This window comes from Hyperoodon ampullatus, assembly GCF_949752795.1.
Source record: "Hyperoodon ampullatus genome assembly, chromosome: 5".
NCBI lineage: Eukaryota > Metazoa > Chordata > Mammalia > Artiodactyla > Ziphiidae > Hyperoodon > Hyperoodon ampullatus.
This window is the reverse complement of record NC_136918.1, coordinates 33,671,514-33,691,798: the sequence shown is the minus strand read 5'-3', so window position 1 is coordinate 33,691,798 and position 20,285 is coordinate 33,671,514. Positions and strand designations below refer to the sequence as shown.

Below are 20,285 nucleotides of genomic sequence, written 5' to 3'. Positions count from 1 at the left end.
TGAAGAATGAGTGGGATCTATCTGGGTACCAAAGAGGGAAGGAGATGTTTCCAGATGAGGCAGAACAGGGTCCCTCCCTCAGCCAGGGCCTTGTCTGGTATAGAGGAAGGATGGGCCATAAGGATCCAGGGAAGGAGGAGCCAGCCTGACCCAGAATCCTGTTTACCTTCCAGAGGGGTCTCCCCACCCAGACTACCAGGACCCCCATTTCCGGAGAATGGCCCAGATGTCTCAAGTGCAGGAACTCTTCCATGAGGCAGCCCAGCAGGTAGGCCTGGGCGGTGTGGGGGTCATGAGCAAAGGTCACCCGGCAGGAAGCTGAATCAAAACATTACAGTGCACTATTTTAAAAGTAATGATCTCAGAAGTTTATTTTGGTATGCCAGCTTAATCGAGAAAATGTTACAGCCAATTCCTAACCATCTGTGCGCAAAAAATCTTTGGTATTTGTAGTGGATTTTGAATCCTGGACACTCCTCTTCCCACCCTGTCCCACCCATGGAGGTTTTCCATGAACAGAGTGAGGACTCAGATCATATGAACTCCTGTTAAATCAAACCAATGTAAGAAGGTAATTCTATTTCTGAAAAACTCATATATGCTGAAGCCAAATAGATTTCTGGAGTCTGTGATATCTGCAGGTTTTGTTTTTTCTTTCTTTCTTTATCCTCTCCCTGCTGATCATTAGCTATAGTAAACATTCAATGCAGGTATGGAATTGAAGGGGCTGCCCCTTAAAAACAAACTAACCAACCATACTTAGGCATTTATCAGGAAGCTACTTGCACCCAGGGTCTTTGCTCTGTAACGATCACTCAACCATGAGGTTTTTACTGTCCCTTGGATTTCTCTCGTCTTTATAGAGAGTGGTAGGAGGGTTTTCTGGCATTATAACAGGGGGGAATGAGCCCCCCAGAAGGAGAGAGAATCAACTCATAGCCTCACACAATAGCAAGAGAGCAAGGTCCAACACCCGGGAGGCCTGAGCCAAAGGGCAGAGACTAGTGAGGCAGATGGGGTTCAGGGTTGGTGGGGGTATCCAAACTGGCTAGTTAGCCCCTCTTCATGTACATGGGTACACATGAAAAATGCAGCATGGTGGCTGGCAGGTGGCAAGTGCTCAGCAAAAGGTACCACTCCCCTTCGCCCTGGCAGGCCCAGAGCTATATCCTCCATCCTGTACTGAGCTCCTTATATCCAGCCCCTGAAGTATTCAATCTGCTTAGAAGTGAGTGACTAGAGGTCCGGAAGAGCTCCTCAGATATATTTTAGAACTCTTGCCCAGAGCTGTTTGCTCCTGGATGAAAAGGCCGGTGGCCAAGTTTTGAATGTGGTCAAGGACCCTTAGAAAACCTTGATTTATTTACTTTACTTTATTTTAAAAATTTATTTAGCTTGACCAGTCTCGCATCATACTGGCAATGCATTTTCTTTGGGTTTGCAAGACTGTACATGAGTGTTTATGCCCCTAATATGTATTTGTGGACTACTTCCTAAATAATGGGTACTGTGTTAGCCATGAAAACGGTTACCAGATGGAAAACGTGAGGCCCTTGTCTCCAGGGATTCCAAAAAGAGAGCGCTTGTTTCATCTCTGTGAGAGGAATCTGTTAAGGCTCAGCTGTGATCCTCTTTCTGTTTAAAACCTTCAATGGCTCCCCGTGTCCACCACTCAGAGTTCAAACTCCTTAGGCTAGGCCCTGCACAGTCTGACCCAGCCTGCATTTCGAGCCTGGTCCCCTGCATCTTACTCCTTTTACCCCACCTTCTAGACAAACGTCACCATTCCCCAGGCTCCGTGCTTGTGTCTTTTCCCTATGCTGGTCTTTGCTGATACTTCTCTCTCAGCTGATTTGCCACTGGAACCCTCCAAGTACCTAAGGCAGTGTCTGGCAGTCAAGTGGTCAGTAAATGTTAGTGCAAGCTAAATTGCTATGAGTGCCTTAAGAGACAGTTGATTTTTATTTTAAAAACTTTTATTTATTTATTTTGGCCACACTGTGCGGCATGCAGGATCTTAGTTCCCCGACCAGGGATCGAACCCATGCCCCCTGCAGTGGAAGCACAGAGTCTTAACCACTGGACAGCTAGGGAAGTCCCGAGAGTTGATTTTTAAAATGATGGATGTAAAGGCCTATGCGTCACCTTCCTCTCCATCTCCCTCCCTCTCAGTCTCTGAACACTGAGGGATTAGACAGTGTTCAATGTCATGGCCTTTGCTGTTCATTATCTAGACATCTTTGAAATCTATCCCTTTGTCTCTCTTGCACTGTCTTGTCCAAGGTATTACTTCTTTTTTTTTTTTTTTTTTTGAGGTACGCAGGCCTCTCACTGCTGTGGCCTCTCCCGTTGCGGAGCACAGGCTCCAGACGCACAGGCTCAGCGGCCATGGCTCATGGGCCCAGCCGCTCCGCGGCATGTGGGATCTTCCTGGACCAGGGCATGAACCTGTGTCCCCTGCATCGGCAGGCGGACTCTCAACCACTGCGCCACTAGGGAAGCCCCAAGGTATTACTTCTTAATTGTTCATACCTTCCTAACTTCTTTCCTCACATGTCTTCTAAAGTGATCCCTTTTTAAAGCATAAGTCTGTGCATTTGCCTCCTCTGCTTAAAGCTTTTCAGTGGCTTCTCACTGCCTTTAGAATTCAGTTGCGACTCCTTGCCCTAGCTCCCACAGTCCCCTGTGATCTGCCTGGCTTCCCCTGTTCCTCTGGCAGCATGCTCTGTCACTTGAACTTGCCGTGTGGCATTGAAGTAAGCTGTTTCTTTCCTGTCTTCCTTGAGGCTGTGAACTCCTGAAGTTCAGGGGCATGTCTTTTTTTTTTTTGTGCTGTATGCGGGCCTCTCACTGCTGTGGCCTCTCCCGCCGCGGAGCACAGGGTCTGGACGCGCAGGCCCAGCAGCCATGGCTCACGGGCCCAGCTGCTCCGCGGCATGTGGGATCCCCCCGGACCGGGGCACGAACCCGCGTCCCCTGCATTGGGAGGCAGACTCCTAACCACTCCGCCACCAGGGAAGCCCTGTATTATGTCTTGAAGTATCAGTGGTAAAGTTGGGAAGCACATCCCTGAGGCTGAGAGGGTAAGAAAATGATAATAACTACCAACTCATTATGGGCTGAACATTTACTATGCATTATCTTGTTTAGTCTTCACAACAACATTCTGAAGTAGATATGATTATTTTGGTTGACAGATGAAAAATGGGGGTACTTTGAACCCAGGCATAGTTGTTGCCAAGGTCCGGGTTTTAATCCTTTCTGCTTTATGCCTCCTGCCCCAGTGGCCTGAGCAAAGCCTGTATGGGAACAGATAGCAGGCTGGATGGCTGATATGTTTGAAGTGTCTGGCCCTCTAGAAGTTTCCCATGAACTTTTTCTCCCTTTACTCCAGGTCTGGGAGGCAGGAATTCTGCTAAGAGCTTTGAGGCCTGAAGAGCACGGGACTAAGAAGACAGTGCCCAGTGGGAAGACAGGCTGGGTGGGGGGGTGTTACCCTAAACCCTTCAGTTCGGGTCTGCTCTGCTCTTGACCACTGTGACTGGAAAGTAGCTCTCAGGAGATTTGGCAAGAGTGGGGATGCTTGTGAGTTAGGAGGAGGCGTGCGTGAATGGATTCTTGGTTTCGCTTTACTCATCGCAGGACCAGATGGGGTAGTGGCGTGTGTGTGTGTGTGTGTGTGTGTGTGTGTGTGTGTGTGTGTGTGTGTGTGTGTGTGTGTGTGTGTGTGTGTGTGTGTGTGTGTGTGTGTGTGTGTGTGTGTGTGTGTGTGTGTGTGTGTGTGTGTGTGTGTGTTGGCCAAGGGGACCAAATGAGAAGAGACTGTAGATCTGAGAGTTGATGGTGCTGCCTGGGTTTAAGTACTGGCTCTAACCCTTTGTGACTCTGGGCGAGTTACTTCACCTGGCTAAGCCTTCGTATCCTCACCTATAAAACGACTACAGTAATAGAACGTACCTTAGAGAATTATGAAGATTAACAGAGATAATTCATGTAAATGTTTAGTATAGCGCTCAGTTCATAGGAAGCAGTCTGTAAATGTTGGCTAATAATAAAATTAATGCGGGGGGTATGTGTTTGGTCCACGAGGTAGTGATATGGATGATCAGAGGGTTCAGCTGGCACATGAAAGCATGACTCAGCACAGCAAAGTCAGGTAAAAAACCTAAGGCAGAGTCCCAAGTCCGGAATGATTCCCTTGGCCAAAACCAGAGTGTGGCACATTATGCAAGACACTATGGACAATGTGGGGTGGGCAGTCCATTGAGGAAGATGGAGTGCTTTCTAGGCCTAGATGGGTCTGGAGTGGTTTGGGAATGTGTGTGTGTGTGTGTATTTGAGGGCCTGTTGAACTTGTGGAGGTACGAGTCTTGTTCCAGGAGCCTCTGTCCCCAGGCACTTCATTGATGTGCAGTGTGGTTGTGTGGTGGCCTTGAACTTAGAAACCTGGGTACCGAATTTTGACTGTGCCACTAGATGTGCTGGGCCCTTGGGCAAGTTACTCTTGGGCTTGCAGTCTGTTTCTACAACTGCGAGATGGGGTGAGCGTACCTGATTTTCAGGATTCTTATGCCATGTGCAGAAGGATCTGGCCCAGTGCCTGTCACATTGTGAGCACTAAATACAATGCATGTTCAGTGACTGGATGAAGCAGATTTCACACTGAAACCCAGTCGAGTAGGCTGTTTGTGAAACATGGGGCTGGAAAGCTAAGGAGCAGCTGGTGCCAGAGGGAGGTGAATGGAAGGCTAACGACCTTCGATTCCATGTGTGTCTCCATCAGTCGCTGGACAGAGAGGACTGTGACAGACACGGTGTGTCAGGAAGATGAAGCTGGCAGGAGAAAGCAGGTAGCTGGAGACAGGGAGAGATGGAAAGTAGACATCTGTGCGAGGTCCGAAGTCCAGCAGGATCCGATGCTCTTAGCGCGGGAAATGGGGAAAAGTCAGCTCAGTGTACCAGGTATTTATTCAGTGCCTGTTCTTGCCAGGCTCTCCAGCTAGTGTTGCAGGTATTAAAACAGAAACCTCTTAATTACGATGGAATAAGGGATGCCTCCCACTAATCTGATGTGCTCTTTCCCTTCTCTTAGGGTTGGACAGTCTCCAGAAAAAGTTAAAGGGAAGCAGTGTCATGCTGTGGCCCGAGAATGGGTCACCCAAAGCCTCAGATTAGCTAGTGCAACTCATATTCTTTCTTCTTTATCTGGCTGGAGACTTGAGCTCCAGCAGGAGTGGGTCTGTGAGGACCCTTTTCTAGGAAGTCTGTGGGATAGCTTCTGGCTGGCCTGAGCTAATCACCCTAGAAACAAGCCTGATGCAGACCCAGCTGTGGCATCTGGTCCACGTTTGAGCCAGGGTGCCAGCTGCCTCTGACCCTGCACCAGGACTCCGCTCCGCCAGACTCCCTGCCTTGCCTTTCCCTTCTCTGTACTCTCCTTTGCTCTTTCCCCGTCTTCCCCTCCTCAGTTCAGTGGCTTAACCTAGGTTAGCTCAGCGTGGCAAGAGGAAGAAAGAGAGTCTGGTCGAGTCGTGAGGCTGAGTGGCGCCAGCAAGAGAGGCAGGAGGAAGCGAACATGTTAAGAGACAGAGGGGGTACAAATTATTGCAGCGAAGAACTCTCAAACTCAAAAGAAAAAAGAGACAGAGTGGTCCTTAGAGATCCTCTGGTCCAGGCCCCTTGCTTAGCTTGTCAGAAAAGAAGCCTAGAGATGTTTAATGACTTGCCCAAAGATACATACAAAGAGTGGCAGACCCTGGTGGGAACCAAGCCCATGACCCCCTGACCCCATAATACGGCTCTGGTTGATCTTAATGCAGTCAATCTTTAGGTTATAATTTTGAGCATTGGTCTCAGGCTTCATCGCAAAGCTTTGCTCTTGTTTTCTGTGCCCTTATTAGCCAGCGTACAGTGACGAACTGACTTATATTTTTGCTATGCGTTTTCAGACCCGTTTTAGCATCTTTAAAAAGCCAATATGCAAAGCAAGCCTCGGCAGCCACATGCTAGGTAACAGCGTATTGCTTTGTTAGAATATAGAGAAATGAATGCATCTGAGGAGAAAAGAAAAGGGAACCTAGGACAAGACTGTCTTGTTGGCACCTCTTGTACAGATAGGGAAACTGGGGTCCAGAGTGGTTGGGTGGAAGAGAAGGGCTCACATCTGGGATTCCTGGAGCCATAACCCCTATCACCCTCCCAGCTTCTATAGGGCATGAAGCTTGTAAAGTTTTTAGCGATTCTCTTTAGTAAAAAGGATACAAATACAAAATTAGGTGTAATCTTTGGGAGGGACTTAATGCACGTGAAGGGTGTTGGAGACTTAAGCTATTAGCTTCACTGTGAAAGACCAGTGGTACCCGGACAGAGCCACCTATGTGAGGTGACAGAAGAAAAGAGGCTATGGTGCTGGAACCTGGGAGAGAAGAAAGCGCAGAAACCACTCTCAGGGTTGAGATAAGTCTGCAGCTTTCATGTGGGCTCTGTCGCCCTTTCCTGCTCTTTCTCTGTTATCTTCACCCCTTTCCACTTTACAGCCCTGTGTATCACTTAGCCTAGGAGGTCAACCCTGAAAATGACAATGCTCTGAAAATGCTTCATATTTGTAAAAAGTGGAATGGAGACATTTTCTGGATGAAGGTGCCCTAGAAACTAGAATGAAAGCGATTCTTCACTGAAATGAATTAGGTGGGATTGTCTCACTTGTACCCACAGGATCTTCATTTGTAGAGGTGATTGAGTGACGACACAGAGAGATCAGTGCCATTGAAAGAAGAATTTATTGCTTACATTTCCCAAGAGAAGGAGGAATGCCATGCAGGGACACAGGGGAAGTGTCAGGTTCTGGTCAGGAGACAAAAGCAGGAATGAAGGGAAAGCCTGGGCCAGAGCCTTTGTTGTGCTTTTGGTGGGCAGGGCAGGGCAGAGCAAACAGCTTAGGACTGGCTGGTTTGAATAGTTCTGGTGGGCTTTGGCTATAGAGATGGCCTCTAGTTTCCTAGCACCTGGCCTGGGGATGATTTAGGGCAGGAGAAATACTGGCTCGTTGTGTGAGAATTAGATAAAGGGGGTGGCTTGGGGAATATACTCAGAATTGGTAAGTTTGCATATGAAAGACATGCTCCTTGCCAGCTGTTTCCTATCTATAAGAACTGGTTAGAAACTAATTAAAAAAAAAAAAAAATATATATATATATATATATAAAGAACTGGTTAGCCCTGGGAAGGTTCATCTCTTCCCTGGCCCTTAAGATTGATTGATTGATTGATTGATACTTTTGGCTGTGTTTGGTCTTCGTTGCTGCGCACAGGCTTTCTCTAGTTGCAGAGAGCGTGGGCTACTCTTCATTGTGGTGAGTGGGCTTCTCATTGCGGTGGCTTCTCTTGTTGTGGAGCACGGGCTCTAGGCACGCGGGCTTCAGTATTTGTGGCATGCTGGCTCAATAGTTGTGGTGCATGGGCTTAGTTTCTCCGCGGCATGTGGGATCTTCCCAGACAAGGGCTCAAACCTGTGTACCTTGCATTGGCAGGCGGATTCTTTTTTTTAATTTTTAAAAATTTATTTATTTTTGGCTGTGTTGGGTCTTTGTTGCTGCGTGCAGGCTTTCTCTAGTCGCGGCGAGCAGGGACTACTCTTCGTTGAGGTACACGGGCTTCTCATTGTGGTGGCTTCTTTTGCTGTGGAGCATGGGCTCTAGGGGCTCGGGCTTCAGTAGTTGTGGCACGCGGGCTCAGTAGTTGTGGCTTGCGGGCTCTAGAGCACAGGCTCAGTAGTTGTGGCGCGCGGGCTTAGTTGCTCCATGGCATGTGGGATCTTCCCGGACCAGGACGCGAAACTGTGTCCCCCATCCGTCCCCTGGCAGATTCTTAACCACTGCACCACCAGGGAAGTCCTGCAAGATTTTTAAGAGTCATAATGTCATAAGTTATAGAAAGGAAAAAACATGATTAATACATTCTGCCTAGCTATGAATAAATGGACTAGATGACTTAAAAATTTCTTACTGCCTTAAGGTATATTTCATCCATGGTCAGATATAGAAAAAATGCAGTCCTTGCCATTATTTAATAGTTTGGGGTTGCAAGGAGGATCCTAGATGCTGTGTTAATGGCTCTGAAGTACTTTTCTTGTAATTTGAGTAAGAGGCCACTAGGTGGTGCTTAGACTCTGGTCTGGCCTGGTTGAACAACCTGGTTTCATATAGGGGTGGATAACTGAATTTTAGCTTATTTTTCCATTCATTTTATTCTTTCTCTGACCAAAATATATCTCTTCAGGATAACAGTTTAAATACTAGATAGATGTGTATTCATAGAACAATATCAAATAAGTGTAGTAAGATTTAAAGAAATATACCTACCTTATTGAGTATAATTCAGTATCTCTTTTTGCTCATTAATCATTATCAAGTAGTAATGTAATCTGATTCTTAAAATTTGTTTTCTTTCCTTCTGAGTTTAATAACTTCATCAAAAGACTAGTGATTGTAGTGATAGTGGTGTGCTTCAGAATAGCTTGGCATGAGCAGTCTCCAGAGGTAGTACCTATTCTGGCTAGAATGCCTATCTAGTAGGATATTGTTGTCATTACCACTTCTCAAGAGAAGGGTACATTCCTTTTGTTTTTGTTTTGATGTGTGAGTGTTTTCTTCTTTACATGAATAGGCATAATGAAAGAGAAAAAGCTAGTGAAGTAAAAACCACTGATCTGTGTAAAAAAGTCTGTGATGTTCTTTTCCCAATCTGCAGATAGCTTGTAAATCACATCCACAGTCTCTGTCAGCAGTTATAGGATTTAGGTGCTCACTGATGAATTTGAAGCCATGGTAGCCTAGCGACCCTCATTTAGCCAAAAATAGTTATGTCTGATCCAGGTGATAAATTTGCTCTAAAGTGAATCCCAGTGTTTATAGAACTTAAAACAGAAAGCTGTGACTCATTTTGAGTAGCTTTCCCTTTTTATTTTAGGCAGTTATCAGTAAAAAAAAAAAAAAAAAAAAAACCCAACAAATAAACAAACCCCAAAACCAAAAAACAACAACAACACAAAGCGAAGGCAAATTCTAATTTTTAAAAAAGATACACAAATGTTAGGGACAGACATTAATTTTACCAAAGACTTCACTATTTTTAAGTAGACTATATTTCCAGTACATTTAAAATGTGATTCAAATCACAGGCATCTTTTGGTGAATCCATCCACTGCATAAAATGAAGGTGAGTTATAAATAAATTACTAACTTGAAGTCAGCATTTTATTTTTCAAATACTTCTAATAAAGTGGTAAAGTTTTCTTCAAATAAAGATGTTACTATTTTTATTATACACGTACTACATGCATGCAGTAAAAATTTTTTTTTAAATGAGAGAATTATATAAAATTAAAAGCCTTCTTCCTCTGTTCCTCCACCACCATTCCCCAGAGACAGTCACTAATGGTTTCTGGTTTCTGGTTTTCATTTTCCCTAGTGGTTATCATTATAACTTTAGATAATTTATCTATACCTCAATTTCTAGACTAAGTTATCAATTTATTATCAGTTTACTTATTGCTTCCTGATATGACAAAAGAGGACATTGGCACATTTACCCTTCCTTCCATTTCTCTCATTTCATTTTGAATTTTTTGTTAGTTGGATTATTATTTTTACATTGTCAAGGTTTATAAAATTTCTATATTTTTCTGTAATTGTAATGAGTACTTCCATGTTTGTTATAAAAATTTTACACCTATAAATAGTACTATAAATTTGCAATAGTAAGATGTATATGTGTGTGTTTAACTGAATAACCAAGTGATGTTATTAGACTCATGGAGAAGAAAACACAAGCAATAGTTGTTAAGGCTTTGCTGCTTCTGAGCTATAGAGTCTTAATTTTTTTCAAGTTCCCTTTAATTCTTTTGGTTCATATGCAGCTACTGCTGTTTCTTATATCCCATGTCACCTTTTTTTGAGTATAATTCTCTTATCTTTTGGGTGACAGGAATTTTTTTCATATATGGAATAGTGGTAGTAAATTACTCTTTCCTTTTCTAACTATAGAAGTACGGAAGGCCAAATTGTTTTCATGTATTTAAAAAACATTTTACAACAGATTGGATGCAGAAGTAGATATGGGAATCCAGCTGTATTCTATCAAGCCAGACATTAAAATGATTTGCAAAATGTATAACAAGGCATCTCTTTTCACTGAATATTTTTGTTTGGGAAAGTAGTTATTTTTCATGCAAACATGTTACTAATTTTAACAGATAATGGGTTTATTATTATTATGTTTAAATGATTAATAAGTATTTGAAAATATCTGACTTTAAGCTTCTAGTATGGTGAATACTGATAGTTGTAGCACGCATAAACAAAAGCTCTTTGGAATCCTCAGTAATTTTTAAGAATGTAAAGGGGTCTGGAGATCAAAAGGTTTGAGAATGGCTGCTCTAGAGATTAAATATACATTTTAAAATTTTCAGTTTGTTTAGAGTTAATATTGTACCACTTCAATGTAAAATGTAGGAATTGACAATCACATAGGCGCGTTTACCAACACTGCCCTCCAGTCTTTTATGCTATATATGTTACTTCCATCTACATGATAAAGCCTCCAATATAATGTTATGCCCAGTGATTGCTGTGGCCTATGTCTTCTCCTAGCATTCTCTGGCTCTGAACTTGGAACTTCTCAGGTACCTTGGAAGGTAGCTCTTCTCTTGGCTGCCCTGGGCTGCTCTATCACTTGCTTTTTTTTTGCCCCTCCAAGCCCATCTGCAGGAATCTCTCCAAATGTCTGATCTGCTAGTGGCACTTGGTTTTTTCCCTTTCTAGTTATAACTATAGTTTCATACTTAAAAAAAAAAAAACCACATCTTTTCTGTCATTGTCATGGTAATTTGGAAGGTAGAAAAGTGCATATTCTGCTACCTTAAAAGAGGTGTCTAATGTCACTCTCTAAAGCACATTGTATTCATTCATTCATTCATTTAACTAACACATTTAGTAAGTACCTGTTCCATGTTGGGCACTAGAGGTACAAGAGTGAACAAGCTGTTCTTTAAATATGTCTGGGCTTCTTTTAAAAAATAAAAATTGCTTTTACTATTTATTTATTTTTAAACTTTTGATAACATTTCACACTTACAGAAAGTCACAGCAGTACAAACAACCGCCGTATACTCTGGACTCAGATTTACCAGTTATTAACATTTTCTCCTTTTGCTTTATTATTTGTGTGCTCTCTCTCTATATATACATATATTTCTATTCCATATATATAATATATATTTTAATACCTATTATATTTGATTATATATATATTTTTCCTGAACCATTTGGAACTAATTTGTAGACATCATGTCCCCTTGTCCATAAATACTTCATTGTCTGTTTCCTGAGAATAGAACTTTTCTTTTACCTAACCACATTATATTTATCAAGATCAAGACACTTAGGGAACTCCCTGGTCCAGTGGGTAGGACTCCACACTTTCATGGTCAAGGGCCTGGGTTCAGCCTCTTGTTGGGGAACTAAGATCCCACAAGCCACTTGGTGTGGTCAAATAAAATAAAATAAAATAAAATAACCATAGTCCATGCCTGGATGGCTGGACTATGGAATACTAAAAAAAAAAAAAAGATCAAGACATTTAACATTGATAAATCCTATTATCTAATCCACAGTTTCACAGTCCACTTTTGCCAGTTATCTCACTAATATCCTGTAGCTTTTTCTCCCGGACCGGGAGCCAATCCAGCATCACGCAGTGCATTTAGTCATCACACCTCTCTAGTCTCATTTAATCTGGAATGGTTCCTTAGCCTTTCTTTGTCTTTCGTGATCTTGACATTTTTTTGCAGAACACAGGCTAGTTTTTTTTGTAGAATATTTCTGAGTTTGGGACGTGAACTCTCATGATTAGATTCAGGTTTTGCATTTTTGGCAGGAACCCATAGAATGATACTGTGTTCTTTTCCAGGCGTCATATCAGGAGGGAGGCACAGGGTTTCCACTTGTCCCATTATTGGTAATGTTAACTTTAGTTACTTATTTAAGGTGGTGCCCACTAGGTTAATCCACTCTAAAGTTACTAATTTTCCCTTTGTAACTAATAAATAATTTGTTGGGGATACTTTGAGACTATGGAAATATCCAGTTCCTCATCAATTTTCTAGCCATTAGCTTTAGCATACATTGATGATTCTTGGCAGACTCAGTTATTACTGTGATGGTTGCAGAATGGTGATTTTCTAACATCATATTTCTTCTACATATATTACTTGGTCTTCTATAAAGAAGAATTTTCCCTCCTTCCTCTTACTTTAATTTATTCATTTGCTTATATCTGTATGGACTCAGATTCTTATTTTTCCCATGTGTATTCTATTGCGATTATTATTGATTTTGATGTTCAAATTGTTCCAGATTTGGCCAGTGGGTGCCCCTTCAAGCTGGCTTCTATGTCCTTATGACACATCCTCATCATTTTTAGGAGCCCTTCCTTACTTTCTGGCACAAAATATTGTAGGCTCATTTTATACTTTTTCTACCCCAGCCCTGAATCAGCTATTTCTCCAAAGAGCTCTGGCTCCTTAAAGTGAGAAATGATATTTAGAGACCAAGATCTGGGTGCTAGGTATGTTCATTGCTACTGGGGTGTCTTGACTTACAGACCCTTTAAGTAGACAGATATATAGATATAGATATAGATATAGATATGTATAGATATGTCTATCTCTATATATTAAAAACTATAAATTCAAACTGATACCTCTAATTCTAATTGATCACACCAGGGTTCATTCTTCTTTCCTCACTTTTTTTTTTTTTTTTGCGGTATGCAGGCCTCTCACTGTTGTGGCCTCTCCCATTGCGGAGCACAGGCCCTGGACCCGCAGGCTCAGCGGCCATGGCTCACGGGCCCAGCCGCTCCATGGCATGTGGGATCTTCCCGGACCAGGACACGAACCCATGTCCCCTGCATCGGCAGGCAGACTCTCAACCACTGCACCATCAGGGAAGCCCTCTTTTCTTAGTTTTAACTGCCTTCTCCAATAGTGAGAAACTTGACTCCCAGTCGGTATATTTACTTATTTGCTCAGTCCTGCAATTCATGGAAGGTAGATTCAGGAGTGGTAACTCCTACCCCTGCAAAAAGCAAACTTTCTATCTAGAATTTGTATTAGTTTGTAGTTAGTTACTTGTCTTTAGACTGAGAGCACATAGTCAAAGTACTATGTTCAAAAGTTAACTCTGCTCAGCTTTTTCCACCTTCGGTGTGGTTATATTATTCATTAGAATTATAGTTAGGTTAATTTGTTTCTCTTTGCATTCTGTTTTAATTTTTCTCTCTCATCCTGTCGATTTGATTTGATTTTGTTTAATTTTGAGTATATAAAACATTGATGTGATTCCAAACATCAAAAGTACTTAGTACATAAGAATTCTTAAATGGGTATAATATTGTCTGATCCACTGAAGCACCTGGAAAAATAATTCTTTTGCAGTTGATTTTTAGCTGGTTTGCCTGTTACTGGGGGTGGGCATTAGGGTCTGTGTTTCTCCTCCTGATGTTAAACTGAGATAGACTGTCTAGTGGCAGCCTGAGTCTCGCAGGGGGCTCTGTCCTTCTGCCAAGGAGGCTGGGAAGGGAAGGGGAAGCTCTTGTTTAGGTGGCCATGGCATCGCTGCTGTGGGAATTTAGATCTGTGGGGTGCTGTCAGGTGCCCAGAGCATTGTGTCTGTGGGTTCTGCATTCTGAGCACAGAGGTGGCCGCTCTGTGGGGAATGAGCTGCTGTATAGCTCTGAGAGGCAGGGCTCGGGCAGGGGCCCCACCAACATCAACACTGTCACAGCGTCCATGGGTCTTGCCACTCCTGGGCCTGTGTGGTTGCCTGACCAGGTTGTGCCTTGGGAGATTCCTGGCCTTGGACCGGGGTCAGAATGCACAAGATGGAAGAGCCACAGATCAAGCACCGGGAACTACTGTTACGGAGACACTGGCTTTTGAACCTGTTCTGTGCAGAAGATATCCGCACAGCCACGAAGATCTCACATTTCTAGGAGTGCCTAAATCAGTGCTGACCAAGCGTGCTGCCCAGATTCGAATCCAGGGAAATCAGGCTTTGACCACTCCGTGGGGGTCCTGCGGAGCAGTTCCCATTACCAGCTTCAGTCAGGGTAGCAGAGCGCTCATCGGACACCCATTCTCGAACTCCTAGTACAATACAGAAGGGGCCGGCTGCCCCAGCGCTGCGACTGGGCAGGGGTTGGAGAGAGGCAGCTTTCAGGCTGAACTGTAGAGCAAGGATTCACCTGAAACATGAGGACGAGGTACCAGGGCAGATAGAAGATGCACAATCAGTAAGACCTCTCTTCTTTCCAACTTTCCTGAAGAAATCCTCACCCCCATTTAAAACTGCCTGATGTGCTTCGTGCTAACCAAAAAAACTTTCACGATTATCACCTCATCTAAACTGCGCAGCCCACCTTGAGGCAGGTATGTAGGTACCACAGGCGGCCGCTGGCCCGTGGAGCCCTGCTGCCCCCCTGCCCAGCTGCAGCCTGTGGTGCCTGTTCAGAGCCAGAGGAGAGGAATGTGGCACCCACTCTGCTCAGTGCATCACAGTTCAGCAGCAGCTTGGGATATTCTCTGATGTGTGAGTAATAATTAAATAATTAGCTTTCAGAAAGCAAGCTGCTGGCGCATGTGTGCATGCTCCAGGTAGAACCAGTCTTTGGGAGGAAGGCTATGTCTTGCTCTGATCCGCTCCTGACCCCAGTGGGCAGAAGCAGAGTTTCTTACCAGTCTCCTTTCCTCCAGCTGCCAGGAGAGACAATAGGTGTTATCTCACATTTCAGCTGTGTTCAGTAAGGCCTGGAGGGTGGCCGGTGGGAGGGCGGTGGCTGTTTGAGACAAGAGGCTCCTGGGTGGGAGCTCGCATCATTGCCCATAGCAGAGCTTTTCTCTGTCTTACTCAGCTCCACTTGCTGGATGCAGGAAGCCACGTGTTTCCCACCCTGGACACCTTTCAGGTGTGATTTCCCTGTCTTTCTAGATGCCCTGCTCGAGTGTGAAGATTCTCACGGGAGAAAGACTTCTACCTCTGAACTAAAACACCCACCAGGCGGCCGTGGTGTCTCCAGTGTGGGGTGCAGCCCTGGGCTTAGAGGGCCTGGCTCCTTGTTCTGGGAGGTTGGGAAGGAAAGCCCTAGCAACGAGCAGCGCACAGGTGCGATCACCCGTGGCCAGACTCCAAGTCTCTGTGCCCTGGAACCTGCCAAGTTGTCCCTGCCAACCTGAGGGTCCTCAGGAAAGCGAGGAACCTGCCCCTTGAGGCTGTCTGTGGTCCCCTTTCTGAGGGATTGCTTTGCCCCTCACCTTTCTGTCTCTTCTTTCTTAGTTTCCACCCCTGCTTCCCAGTAGCCTCCATACTGGGCACAGCACACATCCTACTGCCACCTGCCTTTCCCCGCAACCTGTCATGTCTATGTCATATAGTGTTGAATGAGACTCTTGTTATTTCGGAATTGATGACTGGGGCCCAAATCTGAAGACAATGAGGTTCTAAGAGAGTTATCAACAGTTGGTACCAAGCACAAGATAGCCCAGAACTGGCCCAACTCTCACCCCCTGTCACCCCAGCTATTCCACCTCCCTCTCCCTGGGCAACAGAAATGACTAGGGAGAGGCACAAAGGGAGAGTCTGTGAGCCACAGCCTTTGTGGGAGGGCACATATGAGACGAGATGAGCTTCCTTACCCTCCCGTAAAGGAGGGGGTTTGGCATGCGGTCCCTGAGTGGGCGGGAGAAGCTGATATCCTGTCCTCCTATTGGATGTCTGCTTATGCTGCAGACATGGCTCTGCCCACAGCCTATCTGAGCAAGAGCTGAAGGGGATTGGCGAGAGCTGGCAGGACAGACAGAGAGCAGGGTTGGGGATTAGCCAGTTGTGATACTGTGATTTATAATAAATAGATATCTGGCACAGAGCTCCTAAAACCCTTGGGATTTCCTAAGGGATAAGAGTGATAAGGTGTCTTGATATTCATAACAAACGCCTTCAGCCACCACTGGGTTTATAGTAACGAGGTGACTTTTAGAATCACCTAGGATGGAGGCTGGTTACAGAGGAACCAGCCATGTGATTGGAGGGTTGGAACTTTCAGGGTAGGGGAAAGAAATCAGTCATGCCTATGTGATGAAGCCTCCAGAAAAACCCCAAAAAGAGGGTTTGGAGAGCTTCTGGGTTGGTGACCACATGGAGGTGGTGGGAGAGTGCGCTGGGAGAGGCCATGGACCTCAAACCTTTCCCTAAACCCCCTCATCTGGTGGCTTCTGAGTCATATCCTTTCATAATAAGCTGGTAATCTAGTAAGTAAAATGTTTGTCTGAGTTCTGTGAGCCGCTCTAGCAAATTAACTGAACCCAAGACGGGGGTGGTGGGAACCTCTGATCAGTAGCCCGTGGGTCAGAAGCATAGGGACAACGTGGACTTGGGATTGGCATCTGAGGGGCAGTCTGGTAGGACTGAGCCCTTGACTGTGGGATGGCACTGTCTCTGGGTGGGCAGTGTCAGAGTTGTCTTGAACTATGGGACACCCACTGGTGTCAGAGAATTGCTTGGTGTAGGAGAAACCGCCCCCCACTGGCACTGGTGTCAGAATTGGGCCGGCCCAATGGTAGTTACTGTGCAAGGGAGCTGGTTTGAGCTGCCTGTCAGGCCGGCACTCTCCACAAGGCCAACCCTGGGGCAGTGCAGAAGGCTGAGGGCGTCCTGAAAGTGGGGAGGCTGGAGGGTGTGGTGGGCCAGGGAGAGGTGACAAGCATGGGCCCCGGGCTGGCGTCCTGTATTGATGTTGGCGGCAGCGTGTCTGCGGGGGTGCTGGGAATTGTCCCTTGGGGTCTCCCGAGTACCTATTTGTCATTTTATTCTAGGGTTCTCCATCTCATCCTAGCTCCCCTTTTTGGTGCTTTTGTTTCTTCTTCCTTTTCTCTCACTGGCTTATGTCTCTCTCTCTCTCTCAAAACATCAGGGCCCCAACCTTGGGTCAAACTTAGGTGCTTCTTGCCAGTATCAGATGAGCAGGCTTTGGGAAGACTTAGTTGTGTTCTTGTGTCACTTGGTAAGAAAAGGTATGTGCACTCCTCTAAATGTCCTGAAATAAACTGTCATGACTTGGGCACCAAACCCATTTCAAGCCATGTATACCTTCACTTACACCTTTATTCTCAGGGTAAAGAGTCTCCTAAAGTTTCGGCCTCATTCATCTGTGAAGCACCTTTAAGGCTGATTTAGTCCAGTGAGATCTAGGGAGTGAAAAGCTTTTCATACCCCCATTAGGTAAATAAACAAATAAACAAAACAGGTTTTAGAGGGGAAATATGAAGGTTGTGATGACAGAGCTATACAGTTTCTAAAATCACTACAGGAATTTTAAGGGTAAAGCAGAGGTACTCACAATTAAGCGAAATCCAGGATGTTAGAAATTGCACCTGAAACATTGAAATTTAGGAGAGAAGAGGGCCTGTGACCTGTGGTGCAGGTTTTACAGTCTGGGTTGGGGAATTCTAACCCCAACTGTGGACCTAGGCTGGTTGTGTCTCTTCTCCAGGGCTCGCTTTCCTCGGCTGGCTGTAGACAGGGGCCCTCTTCCTGCCTCGCTCCCGGGGTGACCTGAGCACCAAAGTGGGGAATTGATGTGGAAGCCGAAAGCACTCCCTAAATTATTACTCTTTGTTGCTGATAGTTGCTATTGTTATGACTGTTTCTAATAAATAGTAGGCCTGTAACAAGCCATGGTAGGAAGCGAACACAAGCAGAGACGGGAAGTTGGGCCAGGTCCTGAGTTTTGAGATTAGGATCCTGGAAAACAATCTTACTTACCACAAAGTCCCTTGGTACCATTTGTTCAAAGATAAGCATAGGTTGGCAGGGTCTTCGCTCTTAGCCAAGATCACTGTTCTCATGTTTATTGACTTTCAGGAGATTCCTCATTAGTGGTTTGCAAAAGACAGATGCACAGAAATATACAGAGATGAAAGGTGTTTCAGCTGGTGTCAGGAGTCCCCCGGCCCATCTGTCCTGCGTGGCTTCATTGATGGCCCTGATGATTTCTTGAGGCCCTTTTTTCATCTGTAGGTGTGCGATACAAGGGGGGAAGCTGGGATCCTCTCCTTTTGTTTTGACTGAGCATAGTTGGCCTCTGGCCTTGGTCCTAGAGCATGAGCGCACCCATTGTTCTCAGCTGTTCAGGGCCCCTGCCCCTGACTCTGGACCTTAGATTTCCCCTGTCCCTTGACTTTTCTGCCATTTCCCTGAGGTTATAGTTCACATACACGAACCAGTTAGGCTTAGTGCACACAGTGGGTCTTAGCTGGGTGCCTCCCTTCCCCACCCCAAGGTGAGAATCATTTCATCACTGCTGCAGTAGTTTGAGGCCATTGGAAGACTCCAGTGATGTCTGAATTTAGGTTAATTACTAAACCTATGCAGGAGCAGTTCATCGTATGAGTGGCTACTGATTTTGCTTACGATCGTTTTAGTATTTCTATAAGGTTTTGTCCTTTTAGTAAAGAGTTTCTGTATGGGTGTACTGTAAGTGCCTTTGTTATTTCTGAATTGGAAAAATGAGGAAAGCATCTGTCTCACCACTTGTTAGCCTGTGATTCTAGACAACTGCCAAATGATGCCTTGGGATCCTGGGGTATGGGATGGAAGGGTACTTAGGGATCACCGTACCAGCCAGTGTTCAGTCAGGAACACAGAAACTGCCCTAGATTTTTTAAATAGAGGGAATTTAATACATAGAATTCATTACAGAAGTGTTAGAAGGGCCAGAGGAGAAAAAGGTAAGTAAAGGAAGGTTCCCCAAAGATTAGTAACTGCTGGAAGCTGTTCTTCCCACCAGGAAGGGAGAGACTGAAAGGGAGGATGGCATCACCCAGAGCTCCTGACCCACGTCAGAGCTGGAGCCCAGCATCCCGCGTTCACCCGCATCCCAGTGGCTGGAACTCAGTCACGTGGCCACACCGCCTGTAAAGAGACTGGGAAATGCAGTCTCCCGAGTGGCCAGAAGGAAAGGGAACTGAGTTTGCTGAACAGCTCTGGCTGCGAACGCACAGGAATTGCTATGCGCACAGGTCTACAGGGCATGGCCCAACAGGAGAGCTTTAAAGCTGAGTTCTCCCAGCACCCACCTCCGTTCCCCTCCCCGCTCCAGTCCTCCCCACTGCTGCTGAGCTGACTCCTGTGTGCCCTGTTTTCAGGAGGCCCTGGCCCAGCCCCAGCCCTGGTGGAAGATCCAGCTGTTCATATGGGAACCAGTGCTGTTCGGGACCTGGGATGGTGTGTTCACGTCCTGCATGATCAACATTTTTGGGGTTGTCCTTTTCTTGAGGACTGGCTGGCTGGTGGTGAGTGATGAGCTGGTGGCCCTGGAGCCTCCTGTGGGCCTGGGGCATGGAAAGCTCTGTCACCCTTGGGTATTCCACAGTGTAGTCAACAGATTCCTGAAGCACTGATGCTCCGGAAGCACAGAACAAGATCAAGTACATGGAGTAGCTAGTATTGCTTTTTAAATGAGAATCCTGAGAACCTGGGCCTCAGACAGAGGTGCCTGGGGAAGCCTCACCATGGATTTACCTACAGGAATATGAGCACAGAAGTCAGAGCACATTGTGGGTGGGACTAGAGGTGGGTCAGAGAGAGCAGGCTGATGGCAAGTTTGCCTCCAGTTTGTGACCCTCTCCAGCTTTCCTGGTGTTCTTTAACTCGTCTGATGCCCTGCCTGGAGAGGGAGGGGGGAGGGGGAGGGGAGGGGAGGGGAGGGGGAGGGAGAGGGAGGGGGAGGGGAGGGGGAGGGGAGGAGGGGGAGGGGGAGGGGGAGGGGGAGGGGAGGAGGGGGAGGGGAGGGGGAGGGGAGGAGGGGGAGGGGAGGGGGAGGGAGGGGAGGGGAGGGGAGGGGGAGGGGGAGGGGAGGGGGAGGGGGGAGGGGAGGGAGGGGAGGGGGAGGGGGAGGGAGAGGGAGGGGAGGGGGGGAGGGAGAGGGAGGGGAGGGGGAGGGGGAGGGAGAGGGAGAGGGAGGGGAGGGGGAGGGGGAGGGAGGGGGAGGGGAGGGGAGGGGGAGGGAGGGGGAGGGGAGGGGAGGGGGAGGGGGGGAGGGGGAGGGAGAAGAAATTGTAAAAACCGACAGTTCTCCTCCGTGCCTTTCTCCGTACTTTCACACGGAACACTTCACTTGACACTGCTGGTCGCCAGATTTCTCCCCACATCAAGCAATTCTGTGGCACAAGC

The 20,285-nt window shown here is 46.1% G+C and overlaps 1 protein-coding gene across 1 annotated transcript in view; it reads left to right on the top strand.

Moving 5' to 3' along the window:
* Positions 1–217: 217 nt before the first annotated feature.
* SLC12A8 (solute carrier family 12 member 8) overlaps positions 218–20,285 on the top strand; it is a gene marked incomplete at its 5' end in the record, with an annotated part of 147,908 nt that continues 127,840 nt past the window's right edge. The window contains 2 exons of the mRNA XM_079704778.1: positions 218–268; positions 19,259–19,405. Coding sequence (XP_079560904.1) covers positions 218–268; positions 19,259–19,405 — 198 coding nt within the window. The remainder of the gene's footprint in view (positions 269–19,258; positions 19,406–20,285) is intronic.